The sequence below is a fragment of the Kogia breviceps genome, chromosome 4, assembly GCF_026419965.1.
Source record: "Kogia breviceps isolate mKogBre1 chromosome 4, mKogBre1 haplotype 1, whole genome shotgun sequence".
In the NCBI taxonomy this organism is placed as follows: domain Eukaryota; kingdom Metazoa; phylum Chordata; class Mammalia; order Artiodactyla; family Physeteridae; genus Kogia; species Kogia breviceps.
The window spans coordinates 110101536-110128742 of NC_081313.1; the positions used below are offsets into that span (position 1 = coordinate 110101536).

Consider the following 27207-nt stretch of genomic DNA (forward strand, 5'->3'; position numbering starts at 1 on the left):
CATTCATACATGTTAGTTTTAAAAATCAGTTCAAATATGTGAAATTCTCTTTATTGGGGCAATGGCCAGAACTATGGTTATTGGGAGGATCAAGTGAAAATGGTGTATAGAACTTCTACTAATAGGTAAAAATTTCTGGAAGAAGATTTATTGACCATAATAAGGAAGAACTGGCTGCTTGGTTATGTAGTGAACTTCCTGTTACTGGAGGTGGTCTGGTGGTGGCTGGCTAACTCCGTATAAGGATTCCTACTTGTATGGGAGGTTTGTCTTACCTACAAATCCTATATCCATGACAGACACTGCCTCTCAGGCATAGCACTTTTTGTTTTTAATTCCGAGGTGTAGTCTCGGAATACTTCCCACTACACTGAGCAGGCACTGAGTTGACACATGGAATGGAACCCATTTGGCATCCCTCATCTAGATTTATCAAATCTAAGACCCAACCAGTTAAATCTGGTTAGAATCTGATTAGAATCTGTTACTAATTACTGTAAATGTTTCTTAAGTAGTTTTGGATTACAAAATAACAGAGGCTTAAGAGTATGGTATAAAATGTACTACCTTACATTTGTATTTTTCATTGCTTATAAAGCACTTTGACATTAAACCATTCAGTGTCTCATTTTGTATTCAGTGTATCATTTTGATAAATGTGACTAAGTCTCCTTTTTATAGGAAAATAAATTGAGACTTACAGATATCCCATGACTTGCCCAAATTCATACAGTTAGTAGGAGGCAGGGTTAATTTTCTGGTAGGTCTTGTGATGTGTAAGATATTTGACTTCCCACCACACCAAACCACTTCCTAATATAAAATATTCCTACATTGAAATAATACTAAATAATTGTTTCTACCTTTATGGATTCATTAGGTATTTCAGGATCTTAAAGTGCTTGAGGATCATGGTTTTGAACAGTGGTTATCGTATACTTACTCTGTAGAGATGTTATAAGGCCAAATGATGTGGACTTCTGATTAGTAAAACGGTTTGTTATTTGAAAACCCCATTCCTTCCAAAATAAGTGTGGGCACACCAATGTCAATGTACTAGTATGCTTTCATTACCATAAAATATCTACTTAGCCTCAGCAAACTAAGCTTAAGATCAAAAGTTCCTTTACGATCGAGACAGGCTACAGCAGACTGTGGACCTTTCGGGAACAGAGAAAAATATTCTACCTTCAGGATGCTTTGGCTGCTCAAATTCAGAAACACTTATGGAAGTAGATATAGTTGAACTGTCCCTAGTTGCTGTGCTTATGAATTCAGTAGGCAGTCAGAATACCATTGTCAGGAACGTCGGTGCATCTTGTCTCACCTTGGATAATCCCTTGATGGAAGTAGAAACATCAAATGTAACTCTTCCTTTAATATTCCATTTCCACTCAGGATTTACGGGTTCCAGAAAGTAATGTTGAAATGTCTGGAACAAGTAAGAAATATGGGAATTGCCCCTTCTCTTAAGTCTCTGTGGCAGTTGTCAGCCTTCTGTAGAGTCAGCATAGGAATCTTGCTCATCTGTAACAGCAGCCTTGAAGGAACTTCCTGAACTTTTGGTCATTAGTAGTAAATCAGCTTCAGAAAACACATCTGAAGAAGTTTTATGTCAAAGACAGTAACTGAGGGCCAAACAGGTATTAAGGACCTTTCTGAAAGATGGACCCAAAATGAGCATCTTACAGCTACCCAGAGTGAACAGGTCTCCTTTCATCAGGCCGTATCTGTATCAGTGAAGACGGAAGAATTAACAGACACTTCAGCTGACACTAGAGTAGAAGATGTAGAAAATATTAACTTCAGGGGTCTAGGTGATGGCCTGTTAGTACTGATAAGGAAGGTGTCCCCAAGTCTAAGGAGTCAATAAATGAGAGTAGTTCTGTCACTCTAGCCTCGGCTGAAACTTCTAATCAACTACATTGCACCTTTGGTGTAGAAATTTCACCCAGACTTTTAACAGGTAAGGAGGATGCACTCAATCAGACTTCTGAGCAAACTGAGTCCTTGTCATCCAGGTTCATGTTGGTTAAAGATCTGGGTCAGGGCACACAGGCCTGAGACCAGAGAAAATGTCTGTTCTGAAGCTGCAGGGCCACTTCTAGAATTTGAACCACCTACCAGCCATCCATCATCAAGTCCCTCCTTTCTTGCACCATTAATTTTTCCTGCTGCAGACATTGATTGGATCTTCCGTGCCGCCTTTACTTTGCAGGAAGCTCTTGGGGCTTTGCATCGAGTTGGTGGAAATGCAGACCTTGCACTTCTTGTTTTGCTAGGAAAGAACATTGTAGTTCCTACACAACCATGGAAAAGTGGACTAGACCATACTCCATTCCCTTAAAAAAAGCTATATATCTACACATACACACACACACACGCACACACACTCACACTCACTGTAGAAACCTGCAAGCAGAATGTTGAGCCATATTTTTTTGTGTGTCTTTTTTTTTTTGGCCGTCCCATGCAGCATGTGGAACTTCCCTGACCTGGGATTGAACCCGTGCCCCCTGCAGTGGAAGCACGGAGTCTTAACCACTGGACCACCAGGGAAGTCCATATTTTTTTTTAAGATTTTTTTTTCGGCCAAAATAATTTATGATCTCCTGTCTAATGAACTTGTCTAATCTTTTGTTAAAATTTGGGCCTTTTTAAATGTATTTGCAGTACGTGCATACAAAAGCTTATTATTAAGATGATGTATTCTGGAATAAAACTGATGGTTTTGTGTATAGCATATCATTTTAGAATGAGAGTGAATACTTTAAAAGGCAGAAGTCATGAGAAATCCCACTACCCATGCAGCTAAAAGCAGATAAACTTTATAATTTGGCTGTGTCTGTGCTGAAGGCAAGGTATGGATTGTTAACTCAATTTTTGGTTTACAAACTTGATCACATGGTTTTGTGTTTGGAATCATACTTAGTGCTCTGTGTATTATGATTCATCAGTTGTAACAGAAAATGGAAGAATAATTGAAAAAAAAAAGTTATTTTATGATCATATTTCCATCTGTAAAAGAAAGACCTGGACTGAAAGAGCTTTCCTATTCTTCAGTCACACAGAGCTGATATGGCCCCTACAAACTCATGAAAATTTATACCTGAAGCCACATGCTCATATAATTGAGAGTACGTGGTATAGATTAAGAATCAAGTCAGTGGCTGACGCAGTATAGCATAGTGGTTAAAAGAAAGACTCTGGAGCTGGATGAGATTTGAATCCTGGCTCCTTCATTTACTGGCTTTTGGGACCCTGGACAAATCATCTCTGTGCTCATCTGAAGTATAGCAGGAAAATAATGGTACCTTCCTCATAGGGTTGTTGGAAGGAGCGAATGAATTGACTTTTAAAGCCTGGTACATAGAAAATGATTTTATTATGAAGTCTGACACCTGAAATAAGATAATGGAATGTTATATAAGACCTTATATTTTTTATATCCTTAGGATGCTAAAGAGCAGGTAAGCCCTTTGGAAACAACATTGGAAAAGTTCCAGCAGGAGAAAGAAGAATTAATCAACAAAAAAAATACAAGCAACAAAATAGCACAGGATAAAGTAAGATTTCATGTATATATTTACTTATCAAAAATATATGTTAAAATTATTATTCAGAGCACCATGTTGGACACTAGTATTTCACATGAAATTAAAAACATGATGAAATAGTATTTTCATATTTGTGACATAATCTTAATTAACATTCAAAATTTTTTAGAATGATTAAATGTAAATTATTTTGCTTCTTGATCTAAAATAGAAGTTGAGAATTGAGACCTTTTAATCTAATCCCATAGGTAATAAAAGGAGATCATAAAATTTGATTTCAGATAAAATCTGCTGGTGATGGAAACTGGAACCCAGGGCTTCTAACTTCCAAGCCAGTGTTTCACTGTACTCTTCTATTAAGTTTTTGTTATCTTAATAAAAGATATTCCTTGGAAATAAATCTGCTTAAATGCCCTAGTCCCAACTAGTGTATTTTTAATAAATATTTTTCGACAGATAAATGATATCAAAGAGAAGGTTAAAAATATTCATGGTTATGTGAAAGACATTGAGAATTATATTCAAGATGGAAAAGATGACTATAAGAAGGTAATTTAAAACTATTTAATTGAATATAATTTTAAATGATTTATTTGTTTATATTTTTATTTCTTGTGCTTAAGAAATTTTCATTTTTGTAGCAAAAAGAAACTGAACTTAATAAAGTAATAGCTCAACTAAGTGAATGCGAGAAACACAAAGAAAAGATTAATAAGGAAATGGGAATCATGAGACAAGATATTGATACACAGAAGGTAGGTCCTTTTTTTTGCTAATGATTTATGGTGGCACTTATACCAGTAACATTCTTATCTTTCTTTTTTATTTTTTACGTTTATTTTCAATACTTGCATTGAGTAGAAATGCAAACAGTAGAGAAAAGCAATTTTTTTTTATGTGTATATGTTTATATAAAAAGTATGTTTCTTTTCTTTTTTTTTTTTTTTTTTTTTCCTGTACGCGGGCCTCTCACTGTTGTGGCCTCTCCCGTTGCGGAGCACAGGCTCCGGACGCGCAGGCTCAGCGGCCATGGCTCACGGGCCCAGCCGCTCTGCGGCATCTGGGATCTTCCCGGACCGGGGCACGAACCCGTGTCCCCTGCATCAGCAGGCGGACTCTCAACCACTGCGCCACCAGGGAAGCCCTAAAAAGTATGTTTCTTTTTTATGTTACTGAGAGACAAAATTTTCCATTGGCAGTATAAAAAGAGACATATTTTCATTTGTAAAAGGAAATTTAAAAAGGTGCATTTGGTATAACTCAAGCTGTTGTGATTCTTTTCATCATAACATTTTTACCCGATTGTATTTTTTTTTTAATTAATTTTTTATTATAGTTGAATTACAGTGTTGTGTCAGTTACTGCTCTACCGCAAAGTGACTCAGTTACATATATATATTCTTTTTCATATTCTTTTCTATTATGGTTTATCACAGGATATTGATTATATTTTCCTGTGCTATACAGTAGGACCTTGTTGTTTACCCATTCTATATATACCAGTTTGCGTATGCTAATCCCAAACTCCCAGTCCAACCCTCTCTCACCCTCCTCCCCCTTGGCCACTATAGTCTGTTCTCTATGTTCCTGATTCTGTTTCATAGATAGGTTCATTTGTGTCACATTTTAGATTCCACATATAAATGATATCCTATAGTTATTTATCTTTCTGACGTACATAGTGTGATAATCTCTAGTTGCATCCATGTTGCTGCAAATGGCATTATTTTGTTTTTTATTATGGCTGAGTTCCCTTGTATATATGTAACACATCTTTATTCATCTGTTGATGGACATTTAGTTTGTTTCCATCTCTTGGCTATTGTGAATAGTGCTGATATGAATGTAGGGGTGCACGTATCTTTTTGAATTATAATTTTGTCTGGATATATGCCCAGGAGTGAGGTTGCTGGATTATATGATAATTCTGTTTTTAGTTTTCTGAGGAACCTCCATACACTGTTTTCCACAGTGGCTGTACCAACTTACATTCCCACCAACAGTGTAGGAGGGTTCCCTGAGAAAAACAATTCTAATAACATTGTATTTTCTTCTTTCCTTTTTTAATTTTTATTTTCAGTAAAAGACTTACCTGGTAAAAGTTTAAACATAAAAGCATAAAATTAAAGTCTCCTTCCCCTTCTGCCAATTCTCAATCTCACTTCTAGGTATCATTCTTAAAAGTTGTCTGTAAGTAAAATATGTATATACTAAGTTGTTTTTCAGTTGATTCCTTTATCATTTACTTTCTTGATTAAGGAAATTAATTTCCACAGTATAATTAAAATCACATTAAGAAAATAATTTTCAGCATGACTTACATAAGCATGATAGTTAATGCCTTTAAAAACTACAGCACTTCTCTGTTCCTGCTGTTTTGAATAAAATTTGCTATTTGAAAGCTTTAATCACTTGGTTATAAATAATGGTTAAAATCTCTTTGAAGATTAGCCATACCCGTTTTCTGCAGAATCTCTGGCCATAGTGCCAGGAATGTCAAATATATGAATATCAGTCAAAGGTAAATCAAACCTCTGCCATCTAATAAATGCTATATAAATTTATGATGCATATATAACAAAGTACTTAGTTATCACTAGCTTATATGTGGGTTTTCTATTTAAAATCACAATCTATAAATCAGTAATGTCCATACAAATATAGAGAGATAATTAAGATACACCAGTCTGTGACCCATTTCAAGTTGAAGGTCTAAATTTAGTGGATCTGACTATATTAGTTTACTTTTATAACCTACCGTGTTCTAGAAATTGTTTACTAAGTTATATATGTAGAGCAGTGCTAAATAACATTTTTAATTGATGAGAAAATGAGACAATGTGGAAATAAGGACAAGAAAAAGGCAATGAAACCAGGAGAGTAGTAAGTATATAAAATGTAGGCCATGAAATCTGATATGCTTGCTAAAGATTTTAGTAGTCACATGAAGAGAGAGTCATAATTAAGTTTCACATTGTCTCAAAGCTAAAAACAAACCAGTTCTCTGGACTGAGACCAGAGAAAAATGTCTCCATAGGCATTCATGGAAAGGAAGACACTGTATAGATTAATAAAAAGCAGGTCTTCAACAAACTTCATGGTTGGTTTTGTTTGTTTGTTTGTTTTTACAGTGTGTTTCAGCACCTTTATCAACCCTTGATGGTGTAGAAGGTGGTGTGATTGGAGCCTAAAATAAATGTTAGTGTTTGGAGAGCAAAAGTTAGCTATAGGCACCCATCAGGATCACCTGGGTTTTTCCCACTCCTAAGTGTATAATAACCAAGAAAACGTAAAACATATGTAAACACATGTTTACATATGTGAATGTACTGAAACCACTGAATTGTACACTTTAAATTAGTGAATTTTATGGTATATGAATTACATCTCAAACTTAAAAAAAAATCACCTGGGTTATTGAAAATACACATCTCTTTCTCCATTCCAGACCAATAAATGGGAACCTCTGGGGCATGGGCATACACATACACATATATATTTTGTTAAAGTTCCTCAGGGGTTCTGATGTATCCCCTTAACTATCAATCACTGAGTCAGAGCACCGCATGGTTTTCAGGAAATCCTCTATAAATGGCATTTTTCCCAACCAGACTTTTGGTGGATTTTGGAATGGGGTTTATTCAGCATATTACTCTATCACAGGTAACTAGAAAGCAGCTAATTTTTATGGTTCCTTTAAGTGGCCAGCTGCATGCATTAACTGCTCTCTGAGCTGAATGATTGGGGTTACTATCTAAGAGTTGAGGAGCTTAACAGCTTATGTATGCACTTAAGCCCTATTAAATGTACTCCACAGAATTTTAAAATTTGGAAGTTTAATAATCTTCCTCCCTCATTCTTCAGATGAAGGGAACTGGAGGTGACCTGAATTGCTCAAGGTCACAAAAGTAATGAGTAACAGACATAGAACTTGACCCTACATTGTCAAATTGCTAGTATAATAGGAAAACGGTCTTGGTGTAGTATACCTGCATCTGGTTTTCTCTGATACTTTATCTCTTCTTTCTCTCCTATTTTCTATTTTGAAGACTGTAACTGGAATTTTTACTGCTTAAAGTGTAAGGACGGATTTGACCCAGAAGGTATTTCACTAGCAATTATTGAGCCAGGCACTGTACTTAGTACTTTTTACATACACTAACTATTTTAATTTTTAAAAGGCTCAGAGAATTTAAGCTAATTTGTCCAAATTCATCCTATTTGAAAGTTGTATTGCTGAGATTTGAGCCTAGGTATACCTGACTTCAAAGCCTATGCTCTTTAACTACTGTGCTATATACTGTCTTTCAGAATGAAAGAGCAATTAGAGGCTGACCTAGAAGAAGGAAATCCCTAGCTTTCTGGTGACCATGCAGGATAACAGACCAGGAACATTATTTCATGCAAAAAATCAGTCTCACCTACAAATGTGATAGCCCTTTAAAGAGTCCTTTCAGGTATTCATGAAAGCAAATTCCATAGTTATATAATATTAGATGAAAGTGAGCAGTGCCACATTCTTTTGTTTCTATAAGGAAAATGGATAAGCATAGTTCCCCATGGGAGAATCTTGGAGAGTCATAGCAGCTGCGGTGGTACATTAGGTTGCCTTGGCAACAAAAAGACGTTTACAACCATATCATTTTAGTCATCTCTAACTGCTTATAATGATGCCTTTAATAGATACGTATATATTTATATTATTCCAGAAAAACTGAAAGGAACCTTAATGACAGTTAAAAAAAACAAAAAAACCCTCAAAATGGTGATTCATAGATGGGCAGTGTTAGATGTGAACATTAAGCATGTGAGAAGAGTCCTTGGCTTCCCTTCTTCTCTCCCACCTCCCAAATCCTTTTTCCCTGGTGACTCCTGTGTCAGTACTGTTGGCAACAAAGTGTTATCAAAGATCTGCCCCTGCCTCGTACTTGCCACATCACTGAGTTTATCTCAACTACAAGGGTTGCTGTAGAAGGGTCTTTGAGAAGGCCTGACTCCATACTTAGGATGAATTTTTTCTATTCAGGTTTTTATGGGCCAAACCACCATTTTCTGCAGGAAAATTTTTCTTCCTACGTTCCAAAGAGTCAACTTATAAATTGTTTCCTGTTTGTCTCTTGACAACATAGTCCATTTTAATCACCAGGAAAAGTACTGAAATAATTGTGTTGGTGCTGCTGCCACCGCCAAATGATTTAGTGGTTGCTTTTTAAGGGCAAAACTACTCAATAAGAACAGCTAAATTTAAATTTTTCAGTTCAATTCAGCGGCCAGAAAAGTGTCATCAAGTATATAGACTTACTGTTTTTGTGAAACTTCTTACTGCCTTGTATGATTGTCAGCTTGAAGGTAAAAATCTTATCTGACATACTTAACAGTATATAATGGTCTTGGCACGTGTTAGTAGACAAATACAACTAGGGGAAAAAGTGGGGGAAACTTTGATAGTAGTCTTGGTCTCTTGTTATCTTTTAGATCACTAGGCTCCATTGTGAGGTTCTTATGCAAGATGATCCAATGGGGCATAGGTATAAAATATTAAAAATCCAGTTATATCATTTTATCTCATCATTTTAATGTCTGTTTTGTGTGTATATGGGCCATCCAGATTCCTCCAGGCCTGGAGATTCCTTTACACTGGCTTCTTCTCCCTCTGCTGAGATACACATGATTCTAAGGCAGAATTAGCACTACCTGACACCAGTTGCCTGCTATGAATCACATGTTGGTAACTTGATTATTTTTATTAATGAATTTAATATTTACATTTAGATACAAGAAAGGTGGCTACAGGATAACCTTACTTTAAGAAAAAGGAATGAAGAACTAAAAGAAGTTGAAGAAGAAAGAAAACAACATTTGAAGGAAATGGGTCAAATGCAGGTTTTACAAATGAAAAAGTGTGTTTTTAAAAATAGTCTTTAGGTTAAATAAAGGTCTTTATTATTGAAATGTGAAAAATTTTCAATACATGTTTTTTAAAAAGAATGTAAGCCTGTAACCAAAGTGTCCTTTCAGACTTAAAGGAAGATGGGCACTTTTTTAACAAATATATTTCATGGCTTTACAAGCTGAAGTAGTAATATAGAATTTATAGTCACACTGTGACTATGCAGTGATGGCCAGTATTAAAAATACCAAGTTCCCAGACTTTCATGAGCCTGCTTCACAAGATTATGGCATAAAGAATATGTGGCCTCTGGACCCTGCCTGGGTCAAAGCTTAATGCTTAACTCTTAATGGAGTTATTGCCAAAGCAATTTGACATTGGTGACCCATTCTACATGGTCCCAGGTGTAATTATGCACAAACCAGAGCATCATTTTTGCGATTAATAGAATTCTTTCATCTGGTTTTATTGGTACTTACTGTAGTTGCTATCTTCCTGCTACAGCAGAAAAGATTTTATTCTTGCTTTCTCTGCCTTAGAGTTGCCTTAGGAATTCTGTAAGAACCTGGTTGATGCTAAGGCACTAGACTGGTTGGTATAAAAGGTTGTACTAGCCAAATAGATTTTTTGGAACCACCTCAGCTGGTTGGATATACTCATTCATTCAGCCATTTCTTGTAGATTTTTCATTTTTCTTGTGATTTCACAAAGAAATCTGAATCAAAGAATGCCTAAGTTTTTCTAAAGGATATAATAAATTGAAATTTAATTTAGTTATTAAAACCTAACAAATAGTTACTCCTATGTTATTGTAAGTTCTCTTGGTTTAGCTATTTTAAATCTCTTTCATATATCAAGGAAATCAGACTTAACAACTAGAAGAGCTCTTCATCTTTCAGCCTGTTTGTTTTTTATGCATTAGGACACAGACCCAGAAAAAAAGATCATAGGAAATTAGAATGAAAGCCAGGAATGTGACCAGATATTCTAGTTTCCAAGCCTCAGCTCTTTAACACTGTAATGTTGGAGTTTTTGGTGCCAAGTTGAAAAAAAAAAAAATGTGAAGCTTATAGAACAAGCTTTTAAATGAAACAGTTTATTCCTTGCTACTAAAGATCAAAAGCAGATATTTTTGTAATTCCTTCTGTAATTAGTACATAACAGTGCTTTTTACATTCATTCAGACTACTAAGCATAGCTTCTCTTTTTCAAACCTTTCTTCAACCAGGACACAACAGAAATGTCAACAAAACAGATAATCAGGCCAGTTCTATAAGGATGTTCATAATCTTGAGAGAAGTGCCTGGCAAATAAGAGGATGCCTAATAAGTAATTGTTAAATGAATGAAGATTTTTAAAGCATACGTTAAAATCTGTATTATCTACCAAGTTATCAGAAAAGTTTAAGTATTTTACTTTTTTGTCAGTATTGATGCTTTGTTTTTTGGAACTCCTCTCCATGTTTTTCTTTTTTTTTTTTTTTTTTTAATTTTTATTGGAGTATAGTTGCTTTACAATGTTGTGTTAGTTTCTGCTGTACAGCAGAGTGAATCAGCTATACGTATACATATATCCCCTCTTTTTATTGATGCTTTTTATACTTATGCAAGAGAAATTTTGTTTTGATAGAGAAATACAAACTTTTAGTAATACTACTGCATAAATTGTTTGAGATGAAATTTTCTTTTGTCTGACATACTGTGAATGAACTGATGATACCTGTTTCTCAGTAACTTCTCAGAGTTGGTAACTGCATTCTTAGCTCACAATGAGAAGTTTGTGAATTTGTAATATTAATCACCAAGAGTACTTTTCTTAGGTTAGTGTGTAAACGTCAGGAACTTTTTCAGTGTTCACATGTTATAAGAGTACTTTATTCAGCACACAGAAATCAGCTGTTTAGAAACCTGGATGCTTCAGAGATTTGGAAAGGAGAAAGTTTTCTTTAGTACTGAAACCTTAAAGAAAAAGCAAGGAGAGACTGTTTTCATATGCTGATCGCTAAGGAGAATGATAAATGATATTTATCTATCTGAAGAAATCTGTCTTTTCCACTTTAGGCTGCTAAAATCTAAAAATGGTCCTCATTTGTCATTTTCCCTCCTAGTGAACATCAGAAGTTGGAAGAAAAAATAGAAAATATAAAAAGAAATCACAGTTTGGCAATAGGGCGACAGAAAGGTTACGAAGAAGAAATTATTCATTTTAAGAAAGAACTTCGAGAACCTCAATTTTGGGATGCCGAGGAAAAGTACAGGGAAATGATGATTGTTATGAGAACAACAGAGCTTGTGAACAAGGATCTGGACATTTATTATAAGACCCTTGACCAGTAAGTGTTGGACTGGGGATTTGGTTCCCATTGCAGTCAATATCAACTAGTATAATTTAGTCTTATTTTCACCCTTTTTAACTTTCGTAATGTATTTCATACCTACCACAGAATGGAAAAATATATGTATATATGTGTGTACACATACACACATGCTTACTTGAATTAGGAAGTTATAAAGCATATTAATATTAAGGAGCACTCATGATCCCACCCCCCATACACAATCCAAGAACTCTACCATTATCACTAACTGCCATCCACATAGAGGCTCCTCCTTATCTCAACCATTTGTTATCCTCACTGTTTGTAACCACTGACACAGATTTTTGCTCTCTGCTTTTTAAAAAATAATTTTATCATATGTATCATTTTTTGAGCTTTTTTAAAAAAATGATATACTCTGTGTACTCTTCTAGAATTTGCTTTTTTGCTTGTTTTACTTTGTTTTGCTTTTATTTACTTAAGTTGCTTATAGCTGTGGTATATGCATTTTCACTGATAGTACAGAATTCTTTTGTGGAAATATACCATAATATATCCATTTTCCGGTAGATGGACATTTGGGTTGTTTCCAGCTCTTTACTGATATAACCCTTGCTTCTAGGAACATTCTTGTCATGTCTTCTGGAGCAAAGGTGTAACAGATTCTCTAGAGTACATGTGGGAGTAAAATTGCTGGGTTGCAGGGTATGCTTAAATTTACAAAATAATATTAGATTGTTTTCCAAAGTGGTTTTACTAATTTATACCACTAGCGGAATATAAGGGTTCTCTTTGATGCATTCTGTGACACTGATTTTGTCAATTCTTAATTTTTGCAAATCTAATGGGTTTTATTTTAATTTTATTTTTTTAAACATCTTTATTGGAGTATAATTGCTTTACAATGGTGTGTTAGTTTCTGCTTTATAATGAAGTGAACCAGTTATACATGTACATATGTCTCCATATCTCTTCTCTCTTGCGTCTCCCTCCCTCGCACCCTCCCTATCCCACCCCTCTATGTGGTCACAAAGCACCGAGCTGATCTTCCTGTGCTATGTGGCTGCTTCCCATTAGCTATCTGTTTTACGTTTGGTAGTGTATATATGTCCATGCCACTCTCTCACTTTGTCCCAGCTTACCCGCCCCCCCTCCCCGTATCCTCAAGTCCATTCTCTAGTAGGTCTGTGTTGTTACTCCCGTCTTGCCTCTAGGTTCTTCATGACCATTTTTTTCTTTCTTTTTTTCAGATTCCATATATGTGTGTTAGCATACGGTATTTGTTTTTCTCTTTCTGACTTACTTCACTCTGTATGACAGATTCTAGGTCCATCCACCTCACTACAAATAACTCAATTTCGTTTCTTTTTATGGCTGAGTACTATTCCATCGTATATATGTGTCACATCTTTTTTTTTACTCTTTTTTATTGATTTATAATGTTAATTTCTGCTGTACAGCAAAGTGATTCAGTTATACATATATATATTCTTTTACATATTCTTTTCCATTATGATTTATCACAGGGTATTGAATATAGTTCCCTGTGCTACACAGTAGGACCTTGTTGTTTATCCAATCTATATATAATAGTTTGTATCTACTAACCCCCTGCAACAACAAGTCTGTTCTCTATGTCTGTGAGTCTGTCTCTCTTTTTCTTTTTTTTAACATCTTTATTGGAGTATAATTGCTTTACAATGGTGTGTTAGTTTCTGCTTTACAACAAAGTGAATCAGTTATACATATACATATGTTCCCATATCTCTTCCCTCTTGTGTCTCCCTCCCTCTCACCCTCCCTATGCCACCCCTCTAGGTGGTCACAAACCACTTAGCGGATCTCCCTGTGCCATGCGGCTGCTTCCCACTAGCTATCCACCCTACATTTCGTAGTATATATATGTCCATGCCACTCTCTCACTTCATCACAGCTTACCCTTCCCGCTCCCCATATCCTCAAGTCCATGCTCTAGTAGGTCTGTGTTTTATTCCCGTCCTATCCCTAGTCTCTTCATGACATTTTTTTTCTTAAATTCCATATATATGTGTTAGCATACGGTATTTGCTTTTCCCCTTCTGACTTACTTCACTCTGCATGACAGACTCCATGTCCATCCACCTCACTACAAATAACTCAGTTTCATTTCCTTTTATGGCTGAGTAATATTCCATTGTATATATGTGCCGCATCTTCTTTATCCATTCATCTGTTGATGGACACTTAGGTTGCTTCCATGTCATGGCTATTCTAAATAGAGCTGCAGTGAACATTTTGGTACATGAGTCTTTTTGAATTACGTTTTTCTCAGGGTATATGCCCAGTATTGGGATTGCTGGGTCATATGGTACTTCTATTTGTAGTTTTTTAAGGAACCTCCATACTGTACTCCATAGTGGCTGTATCAATTTACATTCCCACCAACAGTGCAAGAGTGTCCCCTTTTCTCCACACCCTCTCCAGCATTTATTGTTATTGTTTGTATATTTTTTTGATTATGGCCATTCTGACCGGTGGGAGATTATATCTCATGGTAGTTTTGATTCTCTTTTCTCTAATGATTTATGATGTTGAGCATTCTTTTTTTTTTTTTTTCTTTTTTTTGCAAGACGCGGGCCTCTCAGTGCTGCGGCCTCTCTTGTTGCGGAGCACAGGCTCTGGACGTGCAGGCCCAGTGGTCATGGCTCACAGACCCAGTCGCTCCGCGGCATGTGAGATCCTCCTGGACTGGGGCACGAACCCGTATCCCCTGCATCGGCAGGTGGACTCTCCACCACTGTGCCACCAGGGAAGTCCTGATGTTGAGCATTCTTTCATGTGTTTGTTGGCAGTCTGTATATCTTCTTTGAAGAAATGTCTATTTAGGTCTTTTGCCCATTTTTGGATTCAGTTGTTTTTTTGATATTGAGCTGCATGAGCTGCTTGTAAATTTTGGAGATTAATCGTTTGTCAGTTGCTTCATTTGCAAATATTTTCTCCTATTCTAAGGGTTGTCTTTTCATCTTGTTTATGGTTTCTTTTGTTGTACAAAAGCTTTTAAGTTTCATTATGTCCCATTTGTTTATTTTTATTTCCATTTCTCTAGTAAGTGGGTCAAAAAGGATCTTGCTGTGATTTATGTCATAGAGTGTTCTGCCTATGTTTTCCTTTAAGAGTTTTATAGTATCTAGCCTTACATTTAGGTCTTTAATACATTTTGAGTTTATTTTTCTGTATGGTGTTAGGGGGTGTTCTACTTTCATTCTTTTACATGTACCTGTCCAGTTTTCCCAGCACCACTTATTGAAGATGCTGTCTTTTCTCCGCTATATATTCTTGCCTCCTTTATCAAAGATAAGGTGACCATATGTGTGTGGGTTTATCTCTGAGCTTTCTATCCTGTTCCATTGATCCATATTTCCGTTTTTATGCAAGTAGCATACTCTCTTGATTACTGTAGCTTTGTAGTATAGTCTGAACTCAGTGAGGCTGATTCCTCCAGCTCCATTTTTTGTTCTCAATATTGCTTTGGCTATTTGGGGTCTTTTGTGTTTCCATACAGATTGTGACATTTTTTGTTCTAGGTCTGTGAAACATGCCAGTGGTGGTTTGATAGGGATTGCACTGAATCTGTAGATTACTTTGGGTAGTATAGTCATTTTCACAGTGTTGATTCTTCCAATCCAAGAACATAGTATATCTTTCCATCTATTTGTATCATCTTTAATTTCTTTCATCAGTGTCTTATAATTTTCTGCATACAGGTCTTTTGTCTCCTTAGGTAGGTTTATTCCTAGATATTTTATTCTTTTTGTTGCATTGGTAAATGGGAGTGTTTTCTTAATTTCACTTTCAGATTTTTCATCATTAGTGTATAGGAATGCAAGAGATTTCTGTACATTAATTTGTATCCTGCTGCTTCACTAAATTCATTGATTAGCTCTAGTAGTTTTCTGGTAGCATCCTTAGTATTCTCTACGTATAGTATCATGTCATCTGCAAACAGTGACGGCTTTACTTCTTTTCCGATTTGGATTCTATTTATTTCTTTTTCTTCTCTGATTGCTGTGGCTAAAACTTCGAAAACTGTGTTGAATAAGAGTGGTGAGAGTGGGCAACCTTGTCTTGTTCCTGATCTTAGTGGAAATGGTTTCAGTCTTTCACCATTGAGGACGATGTTGGCTGTGGGTTTGTCATATATGGCCTTTATTATGTTGAGGAAAGTTCCGTCTGTGCCTACTTTTTGGAGGGTTTTTATCATAAATGGGTGTTGAATTTTGTCAAAAGCTTTCTCTGCATTTATTGAGATCATATCTTTTTTCTCCTTCAGTTTCTTTAATGGTGTATCACACTGATTGATTTGCATGTATTGAAGAATCCTTGCAATCCTGGGATAAACTCCACTTGATCATGGTGTATGATCCTTTTAATGTGCTGCTGGATTCTGTTTGCTAGTATTTTATTGAGTATTTTTGCATCCATTTTCATCAGTGATATTGGCCTGTAGTTTTCGTTGTTTGTGACATCTTTGTCTGGTTTTGCTATCAGGGTGATGGTGGCCTCGTAGAATGAGTTTGGGAGTGTTCCTCCCTCTGCTATCTTTTGGAAGAGTTTGAGAATGATCGGTGTTAGGTCTTGTCTAAATGTTTGATAGAATTTGTGAAGCCATCTGGTCCTGGGCTTTTGTTTGTTGGAAGATTTTTAATCACAGTTTCAATTCAGTGCTTGTGATTGGTCTCTTCATATTTTCTATTTCTTCCTGGTTCAGTTTCGGAAGGTTGTGCATTTCTAAGAATTTGTCCATTTCTTCCAGGTTGTCCATTTTATTGGCATAGCTTTTAGTAATTTCTCATGATCCTTTGTATTTCTGCAGTGTTAGTTGTTACTTCTCCTTTTTCATTTCTGATTCTATTGATTTGAGTCTTCTTCCTTTTTTTATTGATGAGTTTGGCTAATGGTTTATCAATTTTGTCTATCTTCTCAAAGAACCAGCTTTTAGTTTTATTGATCTTTGCTGTTGTTTCCTTCATTTCTTTTTCATTTATTTCTGATCTGATCTTTTTTTTTTTTTTTTTTTTTGCAGTAGGCGGGCCTCTCACTGTTGTGGCCTCTCCCTTTGCGGAGCACAGGCTCCAGACACGCAGGCTCACCGGCCATGGTCCATGGCCCCAGCCGCTCCACGGCATGTGGAATCTTCCCAGACCGGGTCACAAACTCGTGTCCCCTGCATCGGCAGGTGGACCCTCAACCACTGTGCCACCAGGGAAGCACTCTGATCTGATCTTTATGATTTCTTTCCTTCTGCTAACTTTTGGGTTTTTTTGTTCTTCTTTCTCTAATTGTTTTAGGTGCAAGGTTAGGTTGTTTATTTGAGATGTTTCTTGTTTCTTAAGATAGGATTGTAGTGCTATAAACTTCCCTCTTAGAACTGCTTTTGCTGCATCCCATAGGTTTTGGGTCGTTGTATGTTCATTGTTATTTGGTTCTAGGTATATTTTGATTTTCTCTTTGATTTCCTCAGTGATCTGTTGGTTATTAACTAGTGTATTGTTTAGCCTCCATGTGTTTTGTTTTTTTTTGTTTTTTTTTTTTTTTTTTTGCGGTATGCGGGCCTCTCACTGCCGTGGCCTCTCCCGTTGCGGAGCACAGCCTCCGGACGCGCAGGCCTAGCGGCCATGGCTCACGGGCCCAGCCGCTCCGCGGCACGTGGGATCCTCCCGGACCAGGGCACGAACCCGTGACCCCTGCATCGGCAGGCGGACTCTCAACCACTGCGCCACCAGGGAAGCCCCATGTGTTTGTATTTTTTACAGATTTTTTCCTGTAACTGATATCTAGTCCCATAGCGTTGTGGTTGGTAAAGATACTTGATACGATTTCAATTTTCTTAATTTACCAAGGCTTGATTTGTGACCCAAGATATGATCTATCCTGGAGAATGTTCCATGAGCACTTGAGAAGAATGTGATTCTGCTGTTTTGGGATGGAATGTCCTATAAATAGCAATTAAGTCCATCTTATTTAATGTATCATTTAAAGCTTGTGTTTCCTTATTTATTTTCATTTTGGATGATTTGTCCATTGGTGAAAGTGGGGTATTAATGTCCCCTACTATGATTGTCTTACTGTTGATTTCCTGTTTTATGGCTGTTAGTATTTGTCTTATGTATTGAGGTGCTCCTGTGTTGGGTGCATAAATATTTACAATTGTTATATCTTCTTGGATTGATCCCTTGATCATTATGTAATGTCCTTCTTTGTTTCTGTAATAGTCTTTGTTTTAAAGTCTATTTTGTCTGATATGAGAACTGCTACTCCAACTTTGTTTTGATTTCCATTTGCATAGAATATCTTTTTCCATCCCCTCACTTTCAGTCTGTATATATCCCTAGGTCCAAGGTGGGTCTCTTGTAGATAGCATATATACGGGTCTTGTTTTTGTATCCATTCAGCCAGTCTGTGTCTTTTGGTTGGAGCCTTTAATCCATTTACATTTAAGGTAATTATCGATATGTATGTTCCTATTACCATTTACTTAATTGTTTTCGGTTTGTTTTTGTAAGTCTTTTCCTTCTCTTGTGTTTCCTGCCTAGAGAAGTTTCTTTAGCATTTGTTGTAAAGCTGGTTTGGTGGTGCTGAGTTCTCTTAGCTTTTACTTGTCTGTAAATGTTTTAATTTCTCCATCAAATCTGAATGAGATCCTTGCTTGGTAGAGTAATCTTGGTTGTATGTTTTTCTCCTTTATCATTTTAAATATGTCCTGCCACTCCCTTCTGGCTTGCAGAGTTTCTGCTGAAAGATCAACTGTTAACCTTATGGGGATTCCCTTGTGTGTTATTTGTTGTTTTTCCCTTGCTGCTTTTAATATGTTTTCTTTGTATTTAATTTTTGATAGTTTGATTAATATGTGTCTTGGCCTGTTTCCTCCTTGGATTTATCCCATATGACACTCTGCGCTTCCTGGACTTGACTATTTCCTTCCCCATGTTAGGGAAGTTTTCAACTATAATCTCTTCAAATATTTTCTCAGTCCCCTTCTTTTTCTCTTCTTCTTCTCTTCTTCTTCTAGGACCCCTATAATTCGAATGTTGGTGCATTTAATGTCCTAGACGTCTCTGTAACTGTCCACAATTCTTTTAATTCTTTTTTTTTTATTCTGCTCTGCTGTAGTTATTTCCACTATTTTATCTTCCAGGTCACTTATCTGTTCTTCTGCCTCAGTTATTCTGCTATTGATTCCTTCTAGAGAATTTTAAATTTCATTTATTGTGTTGTTCATCAGGTTGTTTGCTCTTTAGTTTTTCTAGGTCCTTGTTAAACATTTCTTGTATTTTCTCCATTATGTTTCCAGGATTTTGGATAATCTTTACTCTCATTACTCTGAGTTCTTTTTCAGTTTGACTGCCCATTTCCTCTTCATTTGTTTGGTCTGGTGGGTTTATGCCTTGCTTCTTCATCTGCTGTGTGTTTCTCTATCTTCTCATTTTGCTTAAGTTACTATGTTTGGCGTCTCCTTTTTGCAGGCTGCAGGTTCGTAGTTCCCATTGTTTTCAGTGTCTGTCCCCAGTAGCTAAGGTTGGTTCAGTTGGTTGTGTAGGCTTCCTGGTGGAGGGGACTTGTGGCTGTGTTCTGGTGGATGAGGCTGGAACTTGTCTTTCTGGTGGGCAGGTCCACGTCTGGTGGTGTGTTTGGGGGTGTCTGTGGCCTTATTATGATTTTAGTCAGCCTTTCTGCTAATGAATGGGGTTGTAGTCCTGTGTTGCTAGTTGTTTGGCATACGGTGTCCACTACTGTAGCTTGCTGGTCATTGAGTGGAGCTGGGTCTTGGCATTGAGGTGGAGATCTCTGGGAGTTTTTCAACATTTTACGTGGAGCTGGGAGATCTCTTGTGAACCAGTGTCCTGAACTTGGCTTTCCCACCCCAGAGGCACAGCCCTGATGCCTGGCTGCAGCACCAAGAGCCTGTCATCCATACTGCTCAGAATAAAAGGGAAAAGAAAGAAAGAGAGAGCAACCAAACCAAAAAAACAAATCCACCAATGACAACAAGTGCTAAAAACTATACTAAAAAAGCAAAAACAAAAACGGACAGACAGAACCATAGGACAAATGGTAAAAGCAAAGCTATACAGACAAAATCACACACAGAAGCAGACACATACACACTCACAAAAAGAGAAAATGGAAAAAAAAAAAATATGTATATATATATATATATATATATATATATATCAGTGCTCCCAAAGTCCACCTCCTCACTTTGGGCTGATTCATTGTCTATTCAGCTATTCCACAGATGCAGTGTACATCAAGTTGATTGTGGAGATTTAATCCATTGGTCCTGAAGCTGCTGGGAGAAATTTCCCTTTCTCTTCTTTGTTTGCACGGCTCGTAGGGTTCAGCTTTGGATTTGGACACGCCTCTGCGTGTAGGTCGCCTGAGGGCATCTGTTCTTCGCACAGACAGGACTGGGTTAAAGGAGCAGCTGGTTCGGGGGCTCTGGCTCACTCAGGCCAGGGGGAGGGAGGGATATGGAATGCGTGGCGATCCTGTGGCAGCAGAGGCCAGCATGACATTATAACAATCTGAGTTGCTATGTGTTCTCCCAGGGAAGTTGTCCCCGATCTTAGGACCTTGGCAGTGGCAGACTGCACAGGCTCCCAGGAGGGGAGGTGTGCATAGTGACCTGTGCTCGCACACAGGCTTCTTGGTGGCTGCAGCATCAGCCTTAGTGTCTCATGCCCATCTCTGGGGTCTGCACTGATAGCCATGGCTCATGCCTGTCTCTGGAGCTCCTTTAAGCGGCTCTCTTAATCCCCTCTCTTCACACACCAGGAAACAGAGGCAAGAAAATGTCTCTTGCCTCTTCGGCAGCTCCAGACTTTTTCCCAGACTCCCTCCTGGCTAGCTGTGGCACACTAGCCCCCTTCAGGCTGTGTTCACACCGCCAACCCCAGTCCTCTCCCTGGGATCTGACCTCCGAAGCCTGAGCCTCAGCTCCTAGCCCCCGCCTGCTCTGGCGGGTGAGCACACAAGCCTCTCGGGCTGGTGAGTGCCGGTCGGCACTGATCCTTTGTGAGGAAATCTCTCCACTTTGCCCTCTGCACTCCTGTTGCTGCGCTCTCCTCTGTGGCTCCAAAGCCTCCTGCCTCTGCCACCCATAGTCTCCACCCGCGAAGGGACTTCCTAGTATGTGGAAACCTTTTCTGGTTCACAGCTCCCTCCCACTGGTGCAGGTCCCGTCCCTCTTCTTTTGTCTCTGTTTTTTCTTTTTTTTTTTGCCCTACCCAGGTACGTGGGGAGTTTCTTGCCTTTTGGGAGGTCTGAGGTCTTTTCCCAGCGTTCCATAGGTGTTCTGTAGGAGTTGTTCCACATGTAGACCTATTATGTATTTGTGGGGAGGAAGGTGATCTCCACGTCTTATTCTTCCACCATCTTGAAGCTCCCCCAGTCTCATGGGTTTTAAATGGTAAATGATTGTGGTCTTCATTTGCATTCCCGATTTCTAATGATGCTGAACATCTCTTTATGTTTGATCATGTTTCCTCTTTGAAATGTTTGTATTTTGTACCCATTTTTCTTTTTAATATATTTTATTTTTGGCTATGTTGCTGCCTGTGGGCTTTCTCTAGTTGTGGAGAGCGGGGGCTACTCTTTATTGCGGTGCGCGGGCTTCTTATTGTGGTGGTTTTTCTTATTTCAGAGCACGGACTCTAGGCACATGGGCTTCAGTACTTGCAGCACGCAGGCTCTAGGGTGTGCGGGCTTCAGTAGTTGTGGTGCACAAGCTCAGTAGTTGTGGCTTGCAGGCTCTAGAGTGCAGGCTCAGTGGTTGTGGCACATGGGGTTAGTTGCCTCATGGCATGTGGGAGCCAGACCAGGGATCAAATCCGTGTTCCCTGCATTGGCAGGCAGATTCTTAACCACTGTGCCACCAGGGAAGTCCCTGTACCCATTTTTAATGTATTATTGGTAGTCTTATTGATTTGCATGTGTTCTTTTAGCTCTTCTGAATTTTAATCATTTTTCAGTTATATGTGTTATAAATATCTTCTCAAGTTTTCTGTTTATCTTTTCACTTTCTTATAGTGTCTTTTAATAAACAGATTTGATTGTAAGATAGTTACATTTAACAATCTTTTATGGTTAGCTCTTTTGTGTCTTAAGAAATCCTTCCCTATTCCTATATTTTCTTCTAAAAGTTTTAAAGTTTTGCTTTTTAGATTCAAATACATTTAAGTATTTAATTCTAAATTGAATTTTATGTACAGTATGAGGTATGAATCCAATTTCATTTTTTCCCTTATGGATACCAGTTGTCCTGGCTCTGTTTATTGAGAAATCTATCCTTTTCTAATGATCTGCAATGTCACTTCTGTCATGTCAGAATTCCATGTGTGCATGGGTTGGTTCTGGGTTTTATATTGTTTCATTGGTCACTTTGTCTATCTCTGTGCCATTACCAAGACTGTTGTAATTGCTACGACTTTACAGTATATTCAGCATGTAGCAAAATTTTTTTATTCAGTCTGCCCATCTTTTGTCTTTTAACTAGTGAATTTAGTCCATTCATTTCATTGTGATTACTTAGTTATATTTATTTCTATTTTTTCTACTTTCCTGACTTCTATGGGATTGATTGTTTTATTTTTCTTATTCTTCCTTTTTCCCTTCTTTGGGTTGTAAATGATATATTATACTTGTTATCTGGGTGTTTACCTTTAATTTTTTAACATGCATATTCAACCTAAAAAAATCAACTGTATTGATTCCCAAAGGGGTCCTGGAGCAACATTATCAGCATCACCTTGGAACTTGTTAGAAATGAAAATTCTCACTTTCTACTCCAGACCTGTTAGTTCAGACATGTTAGGGACAAGGCTCAACAGGCTGTGTTTTAAAAAGGCCTTCCATGTGATTATGATGCACATCAAAGTTTAAGAACCATGTTTCTAATATGACTTGCTTTATCTTCTTCTTGAATGTTAATTAATTTCTCCTATCTGCTGTGTTTCCATTGTCTGGTATTTTCATTTTACCTTGTTTTTATATCATCTCAAATTACTAATAATTAATGTTATGGTTTCATAGTCAGTGCTTATTTGGATAAGCCCACATATGTTTACTAATTTCTTATGAATCCCACTCCTTCCTTCTTTAGCTTCAGTTACTCTCTCTCTCTTTTATTTTTATTTTTGAATTACATTCTTTAATAATTTTTTTCAGTGAAGGATTGTTAGTAGTAAATTTTCTTCCAGTCTTTGAAAAGTCTTTGCTTTCAGTCTTGATAGTTTAGCTGAGCATAGGTTCTAGATTGAAAGGTTTTTTTTTTTTTTCTTTTAGTACTTTGAAAATATTCCATTTTTTCCTGATCTCCATGGTTGCTGTTGAGAAATCATTCTAATTATTCCTTTGGAGGTAATCTGCCTTTTTTCTCTGGTTCTTTTAAGATTTTTCCCTTGTCTCCAGTATTCTGCATTTTTTTTAGAGTGTGTCTAGATGTAGGTTTAGCTTTAGTTCTATTCAGGAATTATGCCTATTGATCTGAGGGTTGACACCTTTCATTAAATTTGGAAAATTCTCATATATTATCTCTTCAAGTATTTTCCTTCCCCCATTTCTATTATCCTCTCCTTCATTTCTCATTAGACATTAATAAACCTTCTCATTCTCTTCCTTCCATATTACTTAACCCCTCTTGAATATACTGGTAATACACTGGGTAACTTCCTCTTAAATACCTTCCAGTGCACAGATTCTTTAGCTGCTGCTTATACTGCCTATTGAGTTGTCCTTTTTAAATTTACTTTTCATTTCAGTATTTCAAGGTATTATTCAATTCTATAAGTTCTATTTTATTCATTTTCAAAATTTTTTCTTTTTTCATAATGTATTTTTTCCTTAGTGTTTTGATTCCTTCTTGTATGTCTTTACTCATTTTAAGTATACATATTTCATATTCTCTTTTACATTGTCATTTTTTAAAAAATTATTTTATTTTGGGGGGGCTGGGGTGTGTTGGGTTTGCTGCTTGAGGGCTTTCTCTAGTTGCAGTGAGTGAGAGCTACTCTTTGTTGTGGTGCACGGGCTTCTCATGCCAGTGGCTTCTCTTGTTGCAGAGCACAGGCTCTAGGCATGTGGACTTCAGTAGTTGCAGCATGCTAGCTCTAGAGTGCAGGCTCAGTAGTTGTGGTGCACAGGCTTAGTTGCTCTGCAGCATGTGGTATCTTCCCGGATCAGGGGTAGAACCCATGTCACTTGCATTGGCAGGTGGATTCTGAACCACCAGGGAAGTCCCCACATTGTCATTTTTTTATTTCATATTTTTAGGAGTCTTTTTCTACTATTTTGTGTGCTGATTCTAGCCCTAGTGAGGTATTTTTGGGGTTTCATGTAGTGTTTAATTGTAAGCTCATCTTTAGTAGTGCTTTTTTTTTTTTCCTATGAAGCGCCCTTGTGACCTTTTTGTGTGGATGTCCTTCTACACAGAGATTTGTTTTGTATCTGCTGGGCACTCTGGGATAACACTGGCCTAAGTCTAGATTTTATGTTAATTTTTCAATTTGGGAGTTCCTGAACTACACTGGTGGTATAACAAAGGACCTTAAACCCATGTAAGGCATTTGCCCAGTACTTTGAACTCACAAATTATTAATTTTCCACTCTTTTATTGAAGGTAGCTGTTTAAGAGTCTGAGCCTTTATGTTGGGAGTCACTTGTTCTGCCTCACTTGGGTCCTATACCTCATCTTCTGTCCTGGGTTATAATACTGAAACTCTGGGTTATGAAAATAATAACTAAATTCAGCTGCAGTATCATATCACACATTGACCGTTCTGGTTTTTAGTTCCATCTTTGTTTCCACCATGTAGAGGTTTGCCTTTCTTTCTTGTAAGCTCAGCTATAATGTAAAATAATTTTTGTTATAAATCTGTCTAGCATTTCTAGGTATTTGTAGCAGGAGAATTTTCAGTCACCTTAGATTTTATCTGTTGTTGTTTTCTAAAAAGGAAAATATCCTCCTCAGTGGTAAGAGAAGTATACAGACAGGGTCTCTTCTCTTTTAAGGCTTCCACTGGAAAGAGCATAGTGAACAGAGCAGCCTCAGCAGTGGCATTCACACCACAAGGCTCAGGAGGACAGGAAGACCCACTTTTCAGTATGAGGATTCTTTTAGTTAATGATGATAGCAAAGGTGGCCCCAGAATCACCTAGCTATACCTCTGGCATGTACAAATTTTGGAAAGTACATAGTCTTTTAAGATAAGTGAAAATTGGAACTGAGCCAGTTATGTTAGTTATTTTCAAAAATAAATACTAATAAGATTTTTGTTGGATTAAGTTTGACTTCTGCAATGACATTTGGAGGGACACATCTTTTGTCCTCTTTCACTGTGAATGAATAAGTTAACATTACAGTGCTCCTCGGGTCCAGAAAGGCTCATAGATATGTATTACCAAGTGGAAACTTTTTTTTTAAACCTCTTCAAATATTGAAATCTCTCCTAGATTTTTAGATCCAACAGTTTAAATTGTTGAAATTTAATGTTTTGAAATAAGAGCATAAGCAAGACATTACTAAAGAATCCTCGCCTTGGGAAGTTCCCTGGTGGTCCAGTAGTTAAGACTTGGCACTTCCACTGCAGGCGGCTTGGGTTCAATCGCTGGTTGGGGAATGAAGATCCCACATGCTGTGCCACGGCCAAAAAAAAAAAAAATTCCTTGTCTGGTAGACTATTCATATATAACATTTGTCTTTTTATTTATTTATTTATTTTTTTATTTTTTTGCGGTACGCGGGCCTCTCACTGTTGTGGCCTCTCCCGTTGCGGAGCACAGGCTCCAGAGGATCCGGAGGCGCAGACTCAAAGCCATGGCTCACAGGCCCAGCAGCTCCACAGCATGTGGGATCCTCCCGGACCAGGGCACGAACCCGTGTCCCCTGCATCGGCAGGCGGACTCTCAACCACTGCGCCACCAGGGAAGCCCAACATTTGTCTTTTTAAAAAAAAAAAAAAATTCCATAATTACTTTAGTCTTTCCAGTTATAGGCATATATACCTTTAGAAGGCTTTTTACTTCTTGAGTTCTTTACCAACTGGTGCTATGTGTGCAAACTTACCAAACATTTGTGGAGCACTAAGGAATAGGAAACCCAGTCCTTACTGGCAAGTTTATTTGAAGAGACAAAAATCAAAACCGATTTTTATCAGTAAAAATCTACTGTACAGAATAGGATGACTTAAGTTGTTTTTGATGAAAAAATTGAACTGAGGTTTTGTTTGTTTGTTTTGTTTTTTTTGTGGTACGTGGGCCTCTCACCATTGTGGCCTCTCCCGTTGCGGAACAGCAAGAAATGTTTGTGTAAAAGTTGATAAATTTCATCTTCTTGAATCCTGAAAAATCCATAATCCGTGGTTAAAAGTATTGTCTCTAGAGACTACCTGAATCTGAATCTGACTGTTGACCTTTAGCAAATTATTTAAATACCCTGAGCTTCAGTTTCTTTATCTATGAAATGGAAACCTTTTTTTTTTTAAGTCCATTCTAGCATTCAGTATAGAGTCAGAATTAAAAGGGAAATTTACAGGCCATTTATTCCAGCTTTCTTTGTCATGTTACATTCTTTATTTTTTATTTATTTGGTTGTGCTGGGTCTTAGTTGTGGCAGGCAGACTCCTTAGTTGTGGCATGCAGACTCTTAATTATGGCATGCATATGGGGCTCTAGTTCCCTGACCAGGGATCGAACCCGGGGTCCCTGCATTGGGAGTGCAGAGTTTTAACCACTGTGCCACCAGGGAAGTCCCAGTGTTACATTCTTTAATATATATTGTTAAATTCTCTATTTCTTAAGAGCACTAAGGAATTTGACCAAGAAAACGTAGGTTTCTGTTGTTTCTATTTAAACATGCTTTAAGACTAAATTTCTCAAGGGCGGGGGCTCTGCAGAGGAGATAAAAATATTAATTCAGTACTTAATATGTGTTAGCCATAATCTAATTGAATTCGAGCATATACCTGTAAAGAGCAAGTATTCATCAGAGAGATTAAGAAGACTGTCCAAGATTACCCAGCTAAATGGTTGAGATAAATTAGATCTCAGAACTAAGGCTTTTATATTCCCACTCTGCTGTGCTGCTACCATGGTCCCCCCCACCCTTTTTTAACCTTTAAAAAACTAATATCAATATTTATATAGAAAGTTTTCCTGTTAATTAACGCATACTTCCTGATTTAGAGCCATAATAGTCAACTTATTTTTATATATTTTATACCTCCTTAGCAAAGTATGTATGTATGTGCATAATATATATTGTCGAGACTATGGAGAGAAGATGGCGGAAGAGTAAGACGTGGAGATTACCTTCCTCCCCACAGATACATCAGAAATACATATACATGTGGAACTGCTCCTATAGAATACCCACTGAATGCTGGCAGAAGACATCAGACCTCCTAAAA

The 27207-nt window shown here is 37.3% G+C and overlaps 1 protein-coding gene and 1 pseudogene across 1 annotated transcript in view; both read left to right on the plus strand.

Moving 5' to 3' along the window:
- RAD50 (RAD50 double strand break repair protein) overlaps window positions 1–27207 on the plus strand; it is a 114570-nt gene that overhangs the window by 59910 nt on the left and 27453 nt on the right. The window contains exons 17-21 of the mRNA XM_059063363.2: window positions 3456–3566; window positions 4014–4106; window positions 4199–4312; window positions 9330–9457; window positions 11555–11779. Of these exons, the coding sequence (XP_058919346.1) occupies window positions 3456–3566; window positions 4014–4106; window positions 4199–4312; window positions 9330–9457; window positions 11555–11779 (671 nt within the window). The remainder of the gene's footprint in view (window positions 1–3455; window positions 3567–4013; window positions 4107–4198; window positions 4313–9329; window positions 9458–11554; window positions 11780–27207) is intronic.
- LOC136794006 (regulatory solute carrier protein family 1 member 1-like) lies at window positions 100–2347 on the plus strand (annotated as a pseudogene).